General features: G+C 35.5%; 1 protein-coding gene across 5 annotated transcripts in view; it reads left to right on the plus strand.

Moving 5' to 3' along the window:
• FXR1 (FMR1 autosomal homolog 1) overlaps positions 1–21,036 on the plus strand; it is a 60,440-nt gene that overhangs the window by 15,983 nt on the left and 23,421 nt on the right. For all 5 annotated transcript variants that reach the window (XM_040480848.1, XM_040480849.1, XM_040480850.1 and 2 more), the window contains exons 2-8: positions 4,170–4,222; positions 5,835–5,928; positions 16,464–16,535; positions 16,955–17,103; positions 17,330–17,423; positions 17,850–17,966; positions 19,674–19,844. In XM_040480848.1, coding sequence (XP_040336782.1) covers positions 4,170–4,222; positions 5,835–5,928; positions 16,464–16,535; positions 16,955–17,103; positions 17,330–17,423; positions 17,850–17,966; positions 19,674–19,844 — 750 coding nt within the window. The remainder of the gene's footprint in view (positions 1–4,169; positions 4,223–5,834; positions 5,929–16,463; positions 16,536–16,954; positions 17,104–17,329; positions 17,424–17,849; positions 17,967–19,673; positions 19,845–21,036) is intronic.

Genomic DNA, 21,036 nt, shown 5'->3' on the forward strand with positions numbered 1-21,036 from the left:
AAGTGACTTGGACCTGTTTCTGGAATCTGTTTTCCTTTAAAATGTGTTTTCTTTTGTCTTGGTTATTGTAGCTTTAAAATAAGCTTTACTATTTGGTAGGCATAGGGGTGCCTGGCTGGCTGAGTCCACAGAACATCTGACTTTTGATCTTGGTCGTGAGTTTGAGCCCCACGTTGGGTGTAGTGATTACTTAAAACTTAAAATATTTGATTGGGATAGTGTGTTATCTTTACTTCCTACTCCCACTTAAGTTTCCTTTTTGAGTGTTTCCTTTCTTTCTTTTTTTTAAACAGACTTTGGTGTAATTTTATTAATATTAGCCCCTTTTCCCCCAATGGAATCATCACTCTCAGTATTTTAGTGGGGTCTCATAGAAGGGCATATTGAAAATTTTACAATATCAAGATCTCCTATCAAAGAATGTGATAGGATTTACATTTTCCTGAGTATTCTAGTTATGTTCATTAGTTGAATTTCAAATTTCTGTACATAGGTCCTGTACATTTATGTTGTTTTAACTGTGGAGGCATACCTAAGATTATATTTTTTCATTGCTACTGCTATTAGAATTTTTTTTGTCTGTTTTATTTTCCAGCTGCTTTTTGCTTTATCTAATGCTTGAATTGTTGAAATTTAAAGAAAAATTTATTTTTGAAAAATACTTTTGAAAATACTTTTGAAAAATCACTTCAGGCAGTTCTATAGCCCAGGGATTCTTGCTGTTCATCGTGTCCCTTATCTCAATTTTATACATGGTTCATGACATTCTTAGGTTTTTACTATGTAATGTTCTATTTATTGTTTTACTGTGTAATGTTCTATTTGTTGTTTTGTTGGGGATAGCATTTTAAAGATATATGTTTTTAATTTTTTTAAGGTTTTTTTTTTTTTTAAGTTTATTTTGAGAGTGAGAGAGTGAGCAAGCATGAACAAGGGAAGGGCAGAGAGAATCCCAGGCAGGCTCTGCGCTGACAGTGTCCTGAAATAGGCTTCGAATTCAAAAACAGATCATGACCTGAGCTGAAATCAAGAGTTGGATGGTTAACCGACTGAGCCACCCAAGTGCCCCTAAAGATACTTCATCACATTTTAGATATGGTATACTGCCTTGTTGCTTATTAATGCTATTTTAAATTACAGTTAATAGTGTTACACATAATCATATAAAGAGACCATTTTGTAATGATGAATCTTCCATGTTTGCATATCTATGGGAAGAAAAGAAAGAAATCTCAAAGGTTTTGTTCTGAGAAATATGGGTCCTGGGCCAGATGAATAGTGAACAGGAAGAGAGAAACAAATCCCCAAAGTTTGGACTAGAATACAAGGTGGACAGAAGTTGTGAAGACTTAGTCATAAAACCCCCTACTGCTTTGTGCAGAGAAATGTGACCTTTGTAATTCAGTGTCCCCTGACTCCCAAGATTTTGGCAAAGACCCAACCCTGCCATTTTGGGTCTTGAGTGTATAGGGACCTAGCATCATCATTCTGGTGACTTTGAATGTACAGAAATAATTTCAGGAGTGTGGACTGAGTCCTGAATTAAATGGACAAAGTTTCATAGAGATCTGGCCATTAGAGGTACCTTATCCTTAGAATCTAGAGTTTGGGGATTAGAACATGTTTCCTAACTGTTCATCACAGCCCAAATACATTTTAAGAACCGGGTTTTAAAATTTTTTTTTTTTTAACCGGTTTATTTTGAGTGAAAGAGAGCCAGTAGGGGAGGGACAGAAAGAGGGAGAGAGAGAATCCCAAGCAGGCTCCTTGCCAGACTCGGGGCTCAATCTCATAAACAGGAGATCAGTGACCTGAGCCGATCAGTGACCTGAACTGAAATCCAGAGTAGGATGTAACTGACTGAGCCACCCAGGTACCTCCTGGGTGTCCAATTCTTAAACCTGCTTAATCTCATGATTGAGGGGTATTAAGTAATTAGAATAGGTGTCTAGAGTTGTATTTTCTCTCAAAGTTTGTGGAAAATGTGCATCCAAATAAAGCTGGTGTTGGTGATGGAAGTAAAGGGGATGGGACTGGAAAGAGATGAATAAGCATTGAATTTTAGATAGGATAAAAAAAGATTTTTACTGTAACGAAGGGTAGAATTTCCCCAGTGGCTTGAAGTTCTTATTTGAACGAATTCACTGTGTAAACTATACAGAAATCTTAAGGGTTACTTAGTGAAACATTCTAGACTCTGAAAGTGGTTTGTGAAGGACTAGAAAACTAGTGAAAGTTGGAAATATGACTCACTTCTGATGGCAAGATGTGTTTTATTGTCATATTCGTGAACTTGGAAATTTTCAGTTTCTGAAGTATTCCTTACAGATGTTATGGGTATTAATAAAGAGATTTGTTGGTGATGTAACTATGAAAGTGATGACCAAAATTATTGCTGAAAGTGGATGTGTGGCTGAACCTACTAGAAATAAAGAAACTGGCTAGGCTGTCATTATAGCATGGTCATATAATCAGAAGTGGAATGTTAGCTCTTAATATTTATTTATTTATGTATGTATGTATGTATATTTATTTTTGAGAGAGACAGAGAGACAGAGCGTGAGCAGGGGAGGGGCAGAGAGAGGGAGACAGAATCTGAAGCAGGCTCCAGGCTCTGAGTTGTCATCACAGAACCCGATGTGGGGCTTGAACTCAAGACTGTGAGATCGTGACCTGAGCCAAAGTCGACGCTTAATCGACTGAGCCACCCAGGCGCCCCTAGCTCTTAATTTTTAACTTTGAGGAAGAAAGGAATAAAAAGATCTCCAGAATTGCATGGCTGGAGCTTCTATAACACTCTTAAAAGGAATGTATTCTGAATTTTAGGCCTCATGAGGATATTTGCATTGAAATGTCCCAAAGTACACAAACAAAGCAGGTAATAGACGTTTGAAGCTGGAGTGAGAATCAGGGCCAAATACAAAATGATGCAGTTAATTGAGTAGCAAACGTGAGAAGAGTGCACTGACCTTAGATTTATTAGTTACCTACATTCTGTGATTGGTGAGTCTGCATTATTAAGGAAAATGTTTTTGTATTAAGCCACATCTGTTACTCTCTCCTTTTTTAAGTATTTCTGTCTGTAGTTCCAAAAGTTTTCTGTAGTACTGATCTAATTGCTTTTCGGTTTTTCCATTGCCAGTTTGTTTCAGTGTTGGGTTTGCTAATTTGCTTAGAATTATGTCTGATGTAGTAAGTATTCGATGTTAGTAATTGTTGGTTTCATTTTAAATAACTGACATTTCCTCTTCTGTTTTGTAAATTTCTAAAGTTTTGTTGTAATGTTTTCTCTTTATTGTCTTTATTCTTGTGTCAGTTTACGCCTTAAAATTCCTTTAGTACTATTTAATGGACTTTGGGAGGAAGATGAGGTCAACAGAATATGTTCATTCCTGCTTTGTTTTAAGCAGGTACTGCAAGTGTGTTCTTTATTTAGCTAGTTTTTAGTGGACATTATGGAGTTTAGTGTGATAAAAATGTTTTAGAAAATTATTTACTGAATATCTTGTGGTTCAAAGTGTGTGTGTAAGCATTTGACTAAGGCTGAGAACTTTGCAGTTCTGTGTGACAGTAATATAAAGTATCATTTAATGTCAGTTGTAATCATACAAGTGCCAAGGACTGCTTTCCCAAGGTGTACAGTCGTGGAGCAAGCGCTTGAACCATTATTCTACACCTAAGTCCTTTGCTTTCTTGAATGTCCTCGGACAGTTTCTTTCAGTTGCATCAGTCAGATGACGATAGATTAAAAATACTCAACTAGAAAATGACCCCTGATTTTTATTGAGAATCTTTATATTCATCCCAAAATGGTTTTGCGACAATGTATTTACTGTAGCCCCCCTTTTTTTTTTTTTTAAGTGAAGGAAGATGGGAAGTTAGGAAAAAATGAGATTAAATTAATGGGAGATTAATATTCAGAATGAAGTCATGCTTTTTACTAACAGATGATTATAATTTAATATTTATAATCATAATTTCACCAAGTACTATGGTGACTATTAAATGTTTTAAATTCTCATAATTCCATTCTGTGCCCCAAATGGGGCTTGAACTCATGACCCTGAGATCAAGAGTCACATGCTCTACTGACAGAGCCAGCAAGGCACCCCAGTATAACCTTTGATTGAATATTGATATGCTTTTGATAATGTTTTTGTTTTTCACAGGGATTTATCAAAGATGTTCATGAAGACTCCCTCACAGTTGTTTTTGAGAACAAGTAAGTTATTTTTTTTAAATCGATACAGACCTTGATTTTAACGATTGGTTGTGCTAAACTGGTGTTTGCTTTTGGATATTCCTGTTGCCGGTGAAAGTGATTTTGCTCTTGGGTGGGGATCTTTGGTTGTTTGATCATCTTATCAGTTCAAGTAATTCTAGTTTTGGTGACTTTTCACCATTTTTCTGCCCACAATGTACTTGTCACTTTTTCATGACTTTCTTTTTTTTTTCCAAAACAGGTGAACAGGAATCCGTTATTTTTTTGTAAAAATAGGTGGCACAGATGGGATTATGCAATGCTTAATTCTTAAAATCCAAGAATGTTGAAATGATGTAGAAGGCCTTTCACATGGCTACTGGTAGTCAGAGTTGAGTATTGGGCTGCTTTTAATTTAAGCTGGATATTAATAAGGAGTAATAATCAGTTTTATAACTGTTGTAAGATCTAGGTCATGAAGTTTTAAAACTTGGTTAGGAAGAGCTATAAAGGAGCATTGTATAATTAAAGGTCAGAAAAGAAATCTTCAACTTCCACTTTTTAAAAGGTAGCTGCCCAGCAGCTGTTGTCATGTAGAAACAAGTGTTGGAATGATTTCTGCCTTTAGCAGCTGCAATTTAGACTGTAATGGTGAAAAAAAAGCACTCAAAAATATTCCTTATCTCCTGATGTTTTGCACAGCATTTGCACCTGGAAGCTTTAGGAATTCATGTGCTGATGTACCTCCCAGGCATATGAATGACCAATTAGAACTTAGAGTAGGAATATCCACACAAAAAATGTGAGTTAAGCAACAGCTAAATTTTTAGTTTGAGAGAGCACACGTGCGTGTGTGCAAGTCAGAGGGGCAGAGAGAGGGGGGAAAGTGAGAATCCCAAGCAGGCTCCACTCCCTCAGCCTGGGGGTTGATCTAATGAACTGTGAGATCATGACCTGAGCCCAAATCAAGACTCAGACACTTAACGGATTGAGCCACCCAGGCACCTCCTAAATTTGTTCTAATACAGTATTTGCTACAAAGATTGAAAGTAAACTTTTCCCAGGTTTTAAGATTGTTGTATGAATTCACTGCAGAAAACATAAATTCTGTGTAAGAAAATCTTTTATAATTCAGGCATGACAAATAATTGAGTAATTTTCTGTGTTTCTGTGAACATGTACACATTATGCAGCTAATATTTTATAATCTCTGAAATTCTGTTCCTTGATAGATCATTTACTTGTAAAATTGAGAGAAATTGATTGCACTGCCGTTTATTGGCAGCAGTGTAGATGTGACATTATTTTGAGTCTAAATTACTACTATGAACTTAGCCTGTTTCATTTTTAGGATAACGTATGTATTCCCTTAGGATGAGTAATTTGGATGGTGATACATAATTACTATTAATGTTAATTTAGAAACTTCATCAACAGTCTTGCAAAGTCTGTTTTACCTCAACAAACTCATTACTTGGAAAAATAATATGAACGAAGCTTGTTTTTCCTTAGGGAAAGCTAAATGATTAACTTGAAAAATATACACCTCTAAGCATAGACTGTATAGTTTCCATATTAGGGGCTTATAGAATAATCTATTCTAAAATTGTTAATTATTTTTCTGATCCTTCAGCTGGCAGCCAGAACGCCAGGTTCCATTTAATGAAGTTAGATTACCACCACCGCCTGATATAAAAAAAGAAATTAGTGAAGGAGACGAAGTAGAGGTACGTATTTTAAGTTTTATTTTCTTGTGCTTTTTTTTTTGTTTTGTTTTAAATATCCTTGTAGGAAAGTCTCTTTAGCTGATAGAGAAAAAATATAATTCCTCGTCTCTATTCTTTGTATTGTTAATTGGCTGTGTAATATAGTAGTGCTTGAGTTTTGGAACCAGAACAGGGATTCATTGTCTCAGCTTTACCATTTTTACCTTTGTGGACTTGATTAATTTTTTTTTTTACCACTAAAATGAAAATAATTTGGGAATTAAACATGGTAGTACATTTGTATTGGTTTGTATAAAATCTGACACAACTGTGTGGTGTTGGTTGCTGTTTTCCTTCTTTTGCTAATTACTTGAATATTCTCTTGTGCTTTTTTTTAGTGTCTTTGTAATAGGTATCCTTTAATATGGTGAACATTAATATCGTTGATACGTAACTGTGAAATTTTGTATTTAGCATATTGCCTTGTTGAATATTTTAGAAATGTCCAGAAAATTTTAAATTTTAAAAGTACAGAAAAACACAAAGGACTAAACAGGAATTGCTGCTGAGAGAACAAAACTGCCGTTAACCATTTTTGTCATTCCCAGGCTCGTTCTCACCTATTCTTAAAAATAAAAGTGGGATCATATAGTATTGCTTCTTTGTATATACCTTTTTTTTTTTTTTTTTACACTTAGTAGATTTTAGATGTCTGTCTTAAGTATGTTAGTGTTGGTTAATATGCCTGATGTTATGTAAAATGAAACTTGTAAATACTTGTCAAATAGAGGTGTTATGAATTTTTTGGAGATAGAAATTTGTGACTTTCAAGAAATTGACATAATTCCTTCAAGTGCTCTAATACGCTGAATATATTTCTCACAGGGAGTTGGTTTGATAATACTGAAAGAATTTTCAGGTTTCCTTTGTATCTAGTTTATGTAGGGCGGGGGTGGGGAAACCAGAGGTATAGGAGAACCTATACAGATGAAATAGCTGTCTAAATGTTTCTATAAGCACTTACTAGTACCTACTCTGTGCCAGACAATGGTCTGAGCACTTTGCACATGAATTCATTTAGTTATTTGCCTTTTTTTCCTGTAATTTTTAATGGTAAATTTTGAGTTCCCATTAACTGTAGGTGTTATATACCAGGAAACCAAAGAATTATGACACTCCTGACAGCCTGAAAGCATTTCCATTCTAATATTCAGCCTAGATTTTAATTACTTGCTCTAAGTTTGTGGGGGCACTCTTGTTTTTGGTAAATCAAGGCATGTTGTAACTTAATTGTGTCTGGGCACCATGAGCCTGCTCCCTAATGGTATAATGGTATAGGTTTCACTTTACTCACTTTTTTCTTTTATAGTTCACTTCCACCAAAAGTGGGTACTAAGAACTTTTTTATAAGGAGATCTGTAACTGTAGTCTTGGTGTGTGTATTTGTGTCCTTTAGGGAAATGTCATAGATGGTATGGGAAGACACAGGGAAACAAAGTGGCAAAGTGATTGCTAAAAATTAAGGAATGTGAAGTAGGTTACTGGTGGGTAGTACTATGAACTGGTAGTGGTGATGCTGCTAATTACTACTGTACCTGTTCGCCTGGACTTCAGTGAAAAAATGTTTTTCTCAATACTGTTTCCTTTCCTAATTATCCATCCCTAATTAGGGATGGTAAAAGAGCTTGATTTATTTTCAGTTTTCAAATTTTATTTCTGTTTTAGAAGTTCTTCCTTCTGGAATTCTGGTAATTAGGAAAAGCAAGGAATGACTTCATTTTTTGAAATGTTCTAGAATTAGGAATGTGTGGTGGTTGATTCTGAGATTAGTGCTTTTCATACGTTTTAAATTGTTGGTCAGATACTCATTGATAGTGTAAAGGCTCAGATTTAAGGAAAAACTTGGTGGTGTGCTCACAATGTTACATTGCGCTTTCCCCTGTCTCGGACTTAAAAGTTCCTATCCAGTTCCTGGACGTCTTTTTGGCTTGCCTCCCCAGCAGTATACAAAATACTGGTGTAAGAGATGGAATGAATTGGAAATTGATGATTGCAGAGTATTTTATTTCACATTGTGTTTTATGGTTCAGTTGGTGAAATTTGCTCCTTAAATTGTGAGACTCATTATCTGAAATTAAGATGTTCTTGTCATTTTTTCCACTTTTGAAAAATTCGAAAATTTATGTAAAGTTAAAATTGATATTCTACCCATGGATTTGTTGGCTCCCCCCCCTTTTTTTTTTTTTTTGCTATCATTAGGAATCTGTCTACATGACCTGGAATGTTTAGGAATTGTGGTTATTGGTGCTTTATATTTTGAACCAATTTTTTGAAAACTCCACTGTTTTTTTTAATTCTTAATTAAAAAAATTTTAATTTTAGTGTAGTTAACATACAGTGTTACATTAGTTTAGGTGTACAATATAGTGATTGAATAGTTCCATGTATTACTTGGTGCTCATCAAGATGAGTGTACTCTTTATTCCTTTCACCTATTTCACCCATCCCCTCTGGTAACCATCTGTTCTCTATAAGAATTTGTATTTTGGTTTATCCTCCTTTTTTTTCTTTCTTTTGTTTTATTCCACATATGAGTGAAATGATATGGCATTTGTCTTTCTCTGACTGGCTTATTTTGCTTAATGTTATACCCTTTACCTTCGTCCATGTCACTCTATATGGCAAGATTTCATTCTTTTTGTGGCTGAATTGTATTCCATTGTATATGTTCTGTGTGTGTGTACTACGTCTTCTTTATTCATCAGTTGATGCACATTTGGTTTGATGTACATTTTGATGCTTCCATAGTTTGACTATTGTAAATAATGCTGCAGTCAACATAAGGGTGCATGTATCCCTTCAAATTGGTGTTTTTGTATTTTTTAGGTAAATACCCAGTGGTGTGATTAGTAGGTTGTAAGATAGTTCTATTTTTAATTTAAATTTAAGTAAAGTGTAATATAAGAAATGAAATGATACAGAATTATATAAAGTGAAAAGCAGACCTTCCCTCTTAGTGTGGGTGTGCTTGTCTGTTCACCATATCTTAATTATCATTTACCAGAGTTGTGTTTCTCTTCAGCTTTTTTATTTGCATTTATAAATAATGTTTTCTTTTAAGTTACAGAAATTGGGAATACATTATATTTGTGATTTCTGTGTTCAGTTAGGATATAATTGGACCTTTTCATGTCTGCATATACAGATTTACCTCATTCTTTATAAGAACCCCATCATATTTATTAAGATAGGTGTATCATAATTAGAAGACACTGAAATTGCTAAATTGGAGGCATGTATATTTCAAATTTTGATGGTACCAAAATGTACCAATTTTGTCTTCCAAAATGCATTTTTGGGGGCGCCTGGGTGGCGCAGTCGGTTAAGTGTCCAACTTCAGCCAGGTCATGATCTCGCGGTCCGTGAGTTCGAGCCCCGCGTCGGGCTCTGGGCTGATGGCTCAGAGCCTGGAGCCTGCTTCTAATTCTGTATCTCCCTCTCTCTCTGCCCCTCCCCCGTTCATGCTCTGTCTCTCTCTGTCCCAAAAATAAATAAACGTTGAAAAAAAAAAATCAAAATGCATTTTTGATTTACCACGTACACATTGGCTAACACATAAAGGTGTTTGTTTCCTCATAGATTGGCCGGCTGGGTTGTTATTAATTGTAAAGTTTTATAAACCTGATAACAGGAGGGGATGTCTTTTGAGTGTTCATTTCTTTGATCACTAGTGATATGGAGCTTCTTTTAAATTAGTTTATTGGCTTTTAGCCCTTTGTTCTATGAATTGTGTGAGTTTTTTTGTCCATGTAGTTTTTGATAATAGAACATTTTTGTATTTTATGTAGGTTTTTGTGGTATATGTGCAGTCAAATGCTCTACCCCTGAGCTATACCCCCATTTTTGTGTTATATATTGTACTTTCTCCCAGTCAGTTAAAAAGTGTATTTAATGCCTTTTGCCACAAAGTTATAATTTATTCCAATCTGCCAATTTTTTTTTGGTGTGGCCTTCAAGATACTTTCAGTATTTTTTAGTATTTCTACAGGTATGGTCTGTTCTTTTTTTTTATTAAGGAGTGTTTAGGTTTTTAATCTAACTTCTCTAACTTAGTACACAGTATATTTTAGTATATTGATATATTTAAATCATCAGCCACTGTTTCTGCTAGTCACATATCATAAAGCAGTAATAATAGCTGATGCTGGTATAGCACTAACATGTATAATATATGAATAATTGGTTTTTTAGACAGATTATCTCAGTTTGACATAACAGTCTCTTTAGGGCCTCTTCTAAATGCTGTGAATACTTTATTAAATCTTTCCTGGGTCGTATAGCCTGAAGGTTGGGAAGCTGAGAACCAGTTTCAGTTTTTGTCTTAAGTGTTATTCTCTAATATATTAATTATGCTGTATTCACAGGGTGTTGTCAGTTGTGTGCCAGACTTGCAACTCCTGTTCTTTTGCACCTTTGGGAACCTTTCCTTTTTGCAGAAGGGAAAGATCACTTTGATTTGGCTGTCAGTAATGAATTAGAACAAAAATGATCCAGGAGAGAGCTTTTTGTGGAGCTTTTCAGGCATTTGTTTAAAGTTCAGCCATCTGAAATTTTCATTCTTGTCAGTCAGGAATGGCTGAATATTGACAATTTCATATGATTTACTCTAAAATATTTCTGTTATAAAAATGTTAGGCTACTTGAGGATTTACCTTTCCAGTCAACCTGAGGCTGACGTGGAGTTAGAGAACGTAAATTAATGTCATTGGTCCAGTGTTGTCAAGAAAACACTATATGATTTATAATAGAAAGATGATTTTGAGAGGTCTACAATTCCAAGCTTTATTTTTAAGCCCTCTTTGTCACTTTCTTTTTTGACTTTTAAGAAGCGGTGACATAAGTTTTTAAAATCCTTACAGCATTTAATACAATTAAATTTTTCATTAAGTGATTGTTTGCTTGTTTGATTTTGCTAACTTAAGATTGCTAAGAAAATGCTCAGCTTGTGAAGTTGGAGGTAATGAGAAAACAAAGATTTTTTTTTTTTTAGAATTTCTTAAGATGGCTATATAATGTGAGATATTGGAAGTGCAGTAGAAAATGTTTTTCCCCTGGTGATTTTACATGTGAAGTTTTGTCTTTATTATAGGTACCTGCCTTGTTCAGTAAGTTAATACGTGAGCTCACACAAACACATTACATAGAAAGTCTGACATCTGAGGCTAGTGTATCATTTTACAATGTTTTTAAAGTTTTCTTCTTGGGTTTAACATATTTGATTAAAAAAACCTTTGTTTCTCTTTCTTTCTTTCTTTCTTTTCTTCTTTCTTTCGAATTGTGATGCTTTTTGTTTGAGATAAGAATTCGCACATTTTTGTTCTTGCAGCATAGGACTTTTCTCTCATTTTATGGCAGATTGTCAGGCTTTGTTAATACTTTAATAAATGTTGGAATAGAGGCCTTGAGAGAAAGTAGGTAAAGGTAATAAGAATACTTTGAGATAGGACACTCCCTTACCTTAAAATTTTTTTAATTCAGTATTTTAGGGGTGCCTATGTGTCTCAATTGGTTAAGCATCTGACTCTTGATTTCAGCTCAGGCCATGATCTCACAGTTTGTGAGCTTAAGCCCTATATCAAGCTCTGTTCTGACAGTGTGGAGCCTGCTCCAGATTCTCCCTCTCTCTCTGCCCCCCCTTTCTTGCATGTGTGCACGTTCTCTCTCTCTCTCCCTCTCAAAGATAAATAAAAATGTAAAACAATTTAAAAAAATAAGTATTTGACTTATACAAAAGATGCAAGATATGTGTAGTTTCCATTGTACCTTTATTTAAAACAATATTTTTTTAATGTTTATTTTTGGGAGAGAGAGCAAGAGCCAGGGAGGGACAGAGAGAGAGACAGACAGACAGACAGACAGACAGACACAGAATCTGAAGCAGGCTCCAGGCTCTGAGCTGTCAGCACAGAGCCCAGCATGGGGCTTGATCCCATGAACAGTGAGATCATGACCTGAGCCGAAGTTGGACTGACTTAACGGAAGGTTAACTGACTGAACCATCCAGGCACCCCTCTGTTTGTTGTACCTTTAAAAAATGTCTCCGTTTGATTCTTGGAACCAGTCTGAAAATTTTACCTATTTGTAGTCTTTCTTATAATACCAAGTCTGTTGTTAGTCTTAAGCTTGGGAAGTGTTCTTAAATGTGCTTCTTAAAGAAGAGGTGAACATACTCATCTTTATTATGTGGGAAATGGATATTTTCCAAGACTTAAGAAACTCATTTGTTAAAAGTATCAGCAACATAGATGAGAAAATACTATTGTATAGGTAGATAAGTCACATTAGTGTGTTCTAGATGTTAAGCTTGTTTTTCTAATGTACATATTCCATTTTTTCATAATAGATTATGATTGTAATGAGATAGCGGATACAGAGGAATAGTACTCAACAGATACATCTCAGTTATAAAACCAGCTGCTGTGATTAAATATTCAGTTTAATGGTTAATATTATTTAGAAATTTTCTTTATAATTCGGTGAAATTAATAAACATTCTTTATTTCTGGTGTTCATATTTTTATTTGGTTGTGACTTTGAAAGGGATAGTTGAACGTTAGTATCTTCAATGAACAGTTGATTACGTTAGGATCCAGACTGAATTCCATTTAAGTAATAGTTTGGTAGTGTGCTAGAATTTGGAGACCATTTTGTAATAAGATTTGACTTGGAGTTGTTTGGTAGCAAGAACCCTGAAATAGATTTTTGGAATTTGAGTCTTCATATTCTATCCTCCACTACATGAAACTGGACTTTTTCAGCTTGAGTACTGTTGTGTGTTTAGGTCTGTCACAGGTGCTTTTTGATCTGCCTTTTTTTTTTTTAAAGATCTTCCTTGGATTTGAAGAAAGAGAATATTAAAAACAATGAGGGCCATCGCTTGAGAGTGTGATTTGCTCCCTTGGAAATTTAAAGTCTGAATAAAGGGAATTTCTATGAGGTGCTTCTACTCCAATGATGTAGTCATAAATATAGTAGTCAACATCTGAGACATAGTATATAGTAGGTCACAATAACAACGCTGGGTCAATAAAGTGATTTTTTTTATTGTATGGAATACACTCTTCATTTTATAAAGAATGTGATTTGACCCACTGCACTCAGGTGGAGCCAAATTCATACTGTTTGATTCAAGCTTCAGGGACTTGGATTTGGTTGGGTTTATGTGAGTTGAGTGGCTTTGTCTTTCAGCGGTAAACTTACTAAAGAAGCTTACAGAGGTAGATGTTAAGTATAGAATGGAATCCAGCATTTTAATGTTCATGAGAGATAAAGCCTCAAGGCAGTTCAGAATGGTTTATTCTGTCTTTTGGAGGTAAACTCAAATAGGAAGCCAGATTCCTAGAAGATTGTTTTGGTGAAAACAGAATTAGAACAAGGGGATTAGGTAGATTAAAGACCTATTTTTGTCAGCAAACTTTTGAGGCACCCATTCACTAGATCACCAAGAGATACCCAGTCTGCTTAGCTGAACTGCCTTTCCGAGATAGTACTTGGCATGGACACTTTCCTTCTGGTTCTTAGGGTTTTCTTGTAATCTGCAGCGTTTTGGGGAAAATGGTCATCACTTCCATTTGGGTCCAGTGGGCCATTAAAACAGTTTTTTTTTTTAAGGCATTTCACATATAATTTCACAGAAGTTAATAATAAAAGGATGCTGAAAGTCAACATTAAGGATTTTAATGAGCATTTAAAAGATAGCAAATTCAACTTTTTTTTGATGTTTATTTACTTGAGAGAGAGAGCACGAGAGAGCGCGCCGGGGGAGAGGCGGGGGGGGGGTGGGGGGAGAGGCAGAGAGAACTATAGAGACACAGAATCTGAAGGAGTCTCCAGGCTCTGAGCAGTCAGCACAGAACCCGATGCAGGGCTTGAATTCAGGAGCAGTGAGATCATGCCCTGAGCTGAAGTCAGAAGACACTCATCCAACTGAGCCATCCACGCACCCCAGCAAATTCAGCTTTTTATTTCGTATTTTTTTGTTTTGATAATACATCTACCTAAAGTGAGAACAGGTCCCTATTGCTCATCAGCTCATGCATATAAACCCAGAATAAATTCATCTTACAGATAGTAATGTCAAATTTAAAACACATCTAGTAAGTTCTGGTTTATCATTTCATTCTAGTTCATCTTATACTTGAATTATAATTATAATAATATAATTGTAATTATCAGATTCAAAACCTTTAAGAATATTTTGGAACTTCTAGTAGCTTCTAATTTTATTGAACAGACCATAGTCATCTTTGTGCTACAGTTATACCATTTTCATATTTAACCGATTGCATTGACTAATCCATTGAATTTTTTCATGTCTTCATCATCTGTTTCTTTCTAGTTATCTTTGCATGCACAGCTGTTTTGGCATTTGTCCATTTATGAATTGTATGGTGTACATTTTGGTGTGCAAACAAAAGATGAAAGAATATGGAATATGGCCACATGTCCTTTTAGAAAAACAGAATGGTCCCCAGTCTTGTCTCAGGATTTTGTATGATGAAGTCCAATTTGAATGATTAACTGGATGAGAATACTAAATTTCCTTTTTCTCCTTAGAAGTGTATTGTTTGAGAATATTCATCTAGGTTGTTGTCATCTAAGGGCTTCATATTGGGGAGATTCTGCTTGTAATTTCACATTCATCATTTGAATCTAGGGTGCTATCTGCATCAGTCCTGATTCCTCTGAAGTTATGAAAGTTCTTCCTCTGTAAATTTTGTCTTTACAGTTATGGGTGGGAAATTAAAAATTCTGAATTCTTAACTGTTCAGTGAAAACCAAAGGCAGACTGCAAGAATGGTGTCTCCAGTCTTTTTATACTTTATTCTTGAAAGACTATGCAGTAAAACTACAGGGTGATGCAGTAGTAACACTATATTTCACTGTTGTGTTCTTTCAGGTGATACCATCATTCTTTTCTTTAGACTTTTTTAAAGCACAATTGGAAATAACTGATGAATGATGGTGAAGTAGTAAAGTGTTTCAAGATCCAGAAGAAACAGGATCACTAGATTTCCCCAGAGAGGTTCCATTGGATACATACAATAATTGCAAGATAGAATGAGTTTTGTTTTACTCTAAAGAAAGTAAAATTTACTTTTTGGAGACCTATAAGAAAGGATAAAAGTTGTGACGAAGTAGATTTGCTCATAAAAAATGTACAGGTAAAGTTAAGTCCACTGGAGCCTGATTGGTATATAGGTCTTCCTTTTTTCTGATCATGGTGCACTGTGAAGTTGATCATGAGGTTTTGACTTATTTACATTCCCAGTATTCCCCCACTTCAAGATTACTCTCAGATCACCTCAGTGAAGCTTCAGGCTTTCCAACAGTATTTGCATGTTTAATAGTTTGCATTTAACCCACATATGGGTGTTATCATTGGTAGGTTTTCTCTGCAGAGGCATCCTTAGTTCATATAATCAAGACTTTTGTGGGGTACTTCTTGGTCATCTGTTCCTCCAGCCTCCCCCCTCCACCCCCTGATTTCCACGTATTGAAAATGATATATCAAACAAGATGCTGTATCATAATAACTCTAATCCCTAATGGAAACTTCTCTAATGTGTTATGTTAACAAACTACTTGATAATTACAAATACAGAGCATATAAGGTGATTTTGTTGTTGTTGTTGCATAGGATGCTTGTAAGATACTGATGTACCCTGCTAGAGGTACTAAATTTAGAATTTATTTATTGTTCAGGTGAACCATTTGTGCATTTGATTCAGTTTCTTCAGCAAGGAATCTAAATACCGTATCCTTGAAGGAATTTTAAAATTGGGTTTCTTTTTGAAAACAGCTCTTGATTTCAACATTAAAATTTTTTGTAAATGTTTTTATTTATTTTTGAGATAGAGTGTGAGTGAGGGAGGGGCAGAGAGAGAGGGAGACACAGAATCCAAAGCAGCCTCCAGGCTCTGAGCTGTGAGCACAGAGCCTGACGCAGGGCCCAAACTCACAGACTGTGAGATCATGACCTGAGCTGAAGTCAGACGCCCAACCGACTGAGACACCCAGGCGCCCCTGATTTCAACATTTTAAAAATAGTTCTCAGATTTCAAATACATCTTTAATAAGTTCTAGCTTATCCTTGTGTCTGATACTTGCATCACCACAACACAGTGCTTACAGATGAACAGTATTGACAAAAACTGAAAGAACCCTGTTTCACACTGTGTTAAACCGTCTTGTAAGAAGAATTCTTTAAAATACTTATGTTTAGGAAACTCACAAATTTGGAATTAGATTTCCAAGGAGCCAAATGGCCCAAAAAAGGGTTTATTTTTGTTTTTCAGTAGTAAAATTTAACTGTACATGACTCTTTTATTAAATTATTTGTAGCACACTAGTTTCAGTACAGTGACATTTTTGATTCTGGAGTTTCATGGGATTTCGCATTTAAAATAAGTCATTGTTTATAATGTTGAAGTCTTTCAGAATGAAGGATTCTTCATTCAAAAAAGATAAGGACCTTTTTTTCCCCCTCTTCTTAGGTGTATTCAAGAGCAAATGACCAAGAACCATGTGGATGGTGGTTGGCTAAAGTTCGAATGATGAAAGGAGAGGTAAGTAATGTTAACGCTGCATTGTGACTAGTTTCTAGGGAAATAACCTCAACTCTTGGTTTCTGTAAATGCTACTTCAACTCTTAGTTTTGTTTCTAAATGCCTACTTTATAAATAGTTCATCATACATTTAAAAAGTTCATCAGACCATTAATTTTTATTTGTTTTCTGAACTTGCAAACATCAAAGCTGCTCTCCAGGGGTGCACTTCAAACATATGAGGACACCAAGGTTCATGCTTGTAAGAACATATAATCTAGTTTTAAGGCAAATCAGATTGACGTAACTAAGCTGTACTTAGTATTTGTGCCACAAGGGGGAGGGTCTACTGGTTAAGCTGAGCAAGGCAATTAGAATTTCATTTAAAGCTCATTATTTTTGTTCAGATGGGATTTTAAAAGTATTTTGATGTCTTTTAGTTTTATGTCATTGAATATGCTGCTTGTGATGCCACTTACAATGAAATAGTCACATTTGAACGACTTCGGCCTGTCAATCAAAATAAAACTGTCAAAAAAAATACCTTCTTTAAATGCACAGTGGATGTTCCTGAGGATTTGAGAGAGGCGTGAGTAGTTTTGTTTACTACTGAATTGCTTTGTGAATTAAGAGGATTTTTTAGTGCTACAGAAATCTTTTTTTCCCAAATACCCAATCAGAAACTTCTGATAGAGAATCTTTTTAATAAACAAAAGTTTTAATGGGTAGTGTCGAAATGAAAAACTTAGTTTGTGTTATAATTGCCTTCTGAATTTAATCTATTATTTAAGTCTTAAATATGAATTCCTCTCTAGGTGTGCTAATGAAAATGCACATAAAGATTTTAAGAAAGCAGTAGGAGCATGCAGAATTTTTTACCATCCAGAAACCACACAGCTAATGATACTGGTAAGATAATTCCATATTTTAAGGTAGTCAATAGATATTTTCCGGATTTTATAATTAAGTATTTCAAAAGATAAAAGCTAACTTGGTACAATAGTGAATTTATTAATCCATGTGGGAGAAAAGTTTTTACAGCTATAAAATGTTAAATTCTTTTGTGGAATTAGGAGGAAAAAATACGACATTCTTAACAACATGAAATTATTAACGTGTGGGATCCTGGATCCTTCTGTCTCCACCAATCATAATTTGAATAGCAGAACTAAATAATATGGGAATTCAGAAAAGAGTAAGATTACTCGTGGAAGAGGGTATGGTGGGTGAGGAGAGAAGTGTAGTAGTTGAGAATCAAGGAAGGCTTTATGTGGAAGCCCTTTGTATTATCTTGAAAAATAAGATTTTTTGAGTGATTAATTTGTTTGTTAATAGTCTGCCAGTGAAGCAACTGTGAAGAGAGTAAACATTTTAAGTGACATGCATTTGCGAAGTATTCGTACGAAGTTGATGCTTATGTCCAGAAATGAAGAGGCCACTAAGCATTTAGAAGTAAGTGGGTTTACTTAAAAGATTTTTTGTGTGTCCCACTTAGTTTCATAAGTATATTATTCATAAGTATATTGAGTTCCCTGGCTCAAACTACTTGACTGTTAGGTAAGGCAACTTGGGACCTGTTCTGTGGCTAATACCAGGAGTCATTGTGTCTGTAGAACAATTGTTTTTTGTTACTTTCCCCAAATATAGCCTTCTGTTTGCTAAATGCCTGTTGAGTTTTTTGTTACGACTGAGATAACAGGTGCTAAAAGAACTTAGAAACACATTAGGGATGTCCAGTAGAAAACTGTATTGCTAGTTTTTCTTTATTCTGTCCTTACTGTTTTTTAGTGACCTGTCAGCTGTCAGTCATAACACACTTCCATTAGTAAGTAGTTCAGTTTAATAACTCTTATGTAAGAGGAGAGGAGGACACATAGCATGTAGTTTTAAAAAGAGCCTGTTATTGGCTTTTCTATCCTATCCTAAGGTACTCCTCTCTTTTCACCTAGTCTTCACTGGCCCACTGTTAGGAGAACCCAACATACATTCAAATCTTTTAGGAATTGACGTTTGTTTAGGACAAATTTGTGCATACCCTTATTAATTTAAAAGTTCGAAATAAGGGATATGTGACTGTGTTGTGAAAAATGAATCCTCTGAATTGGGGAACTCGTTGTATCAGTAATTCCAGAACATTGTTTTAGAATTACTGTTTTCTGTGATCATGACTAAATAGGCTGATCAAACTCTTTTTCCCCCTATTACATGATGCCAAATGAGTATCCTTTATATATTTTTTCTTAGTTCTTTTTTTTAATTATGGTAAGATCCAACATAAAATTTACCATCTTAGCCATTTTTATTTTTTTTTAGTTTATTTATTTTGAGAGAGAGCCTGAGTGGAGGAGGGGTAGCAACAGAGGGAGAGAGAGAATCCCTAGGAGCTTGAACCCACAAACCATGAGATCATGACCTGAGCTGAAATCAAGAGTTGGATGCTCAACCAACTGACTGAGCCACCCAGGCACCCCTCATTTTAACCATTTTTAAGTGTGCAGTTCAGGAGTGTGAAGTATGTTCACATTGTTAATCAACCAGTTTCCAGAACTTTTCATTTTGCAGAACTGAAACTATACCCGTTAAACAACTTCCGTATCCCCTTCTTCCCAACCTCAGGCAACCACCATTCTACTTTTTGTTGCTATAAATTTAACTACTCTAGAAACCATGTAACTGGAATCACACAGTATTAGTTTTTTTGTTAACTGGCTCATGTCATTTAGCACAGTGTTCTCAGTCCACATTGTAGCATGTGTTAGAATTTCCTTCTCTTTTTTTTTCTTTTTTTTCTTTGAGAGACAGAGAGAGAGCATGAGCAGGGGAGGGGCAGAGAGAGGGAGACAGAGAATCTGAAGCAGGCTCCAGGCTCTGAGCTGTCAGCACAGAGCCTGATGTGGGGCTTGAACTCACAAATTGTGAGATCATGACCTTAGCCCAAGTTGGGACGCTTAACCAACTGAACCACCCAGGCACTCCTAGAATTTTCCATTTGAGGACCGATTCATTTTGTATGCATATATCATTTTGTTTATCTGTTCATTCAGTTGACATTTGGTTTACTTCTACTACTTGACTGTTATGAGTAATGCTGCAAACCGATGTGTAAAAAACTTTATTTTTAATCCTTTGTAATAAGTTCTAACATACTTCTTTTACTAGTGCACAAAACAACTTGCGGCAGCTTTTCATGAGGAATTTGTTGTGAGAGAAGATCTAATGGGCCTGGCAATAGGAACACATGGTAGTAACATACAGCAAGCTAGGAAGGTTCCTGGAGTTACAGCTATTGAGCTAGATGAAGATACTGGCACATTCAGAATCTATGGAGAGGTAAGCTATTGTCTGACCCCACCTTGGGTAACTTAGAGCATAACTATTGTTTGATTGTATTTTCTCTGGAATTTCAGTTTCCCAGTGATAAAATACTTAAAAATCAGTCAGCCCAAGTAATCATTACATGCATGGAGGTTGGTTAAAGAGGATATTGTATTATATGGGGCAATGAGAGATTTACTGAGTATTTAATATGTACTGTTTTCTGAAGTTTCTTAACCCAACTGCTTCTGATTTTAACTCCCGATTTATGTGCATTATAAATAATGCACTTTGTTTTGAGGGCTTCCTACATGTCAGGCGCTGGTATTTATAAATAGCATGTAGTAGAGGAGCCTTTTTCTTTTTCTTTTTTTTAAATTTTTTTAGCGTTTATTTTTGGGGGAGAGAGAGTGCAAACGAGGGAGGGGCAGAGAGAGAGGGAGAGACAGAATCTGAAGCAGGCTCCAGGCTCTGAGCTGTCAGCACAGAGCCTGATGCAGTGCTTGAACCCACAAACTGCAAGATCGTGACCTGAGCCCAAGTCAGGTGCTTAACTGACTGAGCCACCCAGGTGCCCCAGGAATTTTAATGATCATAATCAGTAGGTGCTTTTTAAAAAATAATGTCTGCACAAAAGTAGCTTTTTAAATAATTTCTTATGTTGAGAATGAAAAAACTGCACAGACAGTATAGACAGTGTGAACAATTTGGTTATTTTAAACTTCATTTGTTGTGAGAGCATATGAGTGTGAGATGGGTGGGGGAGCAGAGAGAGGTTGAGAGAATCCCTGGCAGTCTCCATGCTATCAGTGCAGAGCCCAGTAATGGGCTCGATCTCACGAAGTATGAGATGATAACCTGAGCTGAAATCAGGAGTTTGGATGCTTAACCCACTGAGCCACCCAGGTGCTGCCCCATGAACAATTTGTTTTTAGCATTCACCTGAAGAAATTGAATATGCGAGTGTAGAGCAAATACATTTAGGATAAGGTTAAAATTTGGCTAACATGATAAATAAGTTTAAGTCTCGCTGTTTTATTAGGAGTTTAAAAGGGCTTAGAAGAGGTTTTTTTTTTTTTTTTAAAGAGATGTTCTAATAGTATACTTTTTCTTAGGCTTTTTATAATTCTTTTTTTTTCTTAAGTACTTCATGAATTTCTTGACTTAAAATGTCACATTGATGGGCTGAGCAGAATCTTGTACTAGA

This window comes from Herpailurus yagouaroundi, unplaced genomic scaffold (assembly GCF_014898765.1).
Source record: "Herpailurus yagouaroundi ecotype Mexico unplaced genomic scaffold, PumYag 159, whole genome shotgun sequence".
In the NCBI taxonomy this organism is placed as follows: domain Eukaryota; kingdom Metazoa; phylum Chordata; class Mammalia; order Carnivora; family Felidae; genus Herpailurus; species Herpailurus yagouaroundi.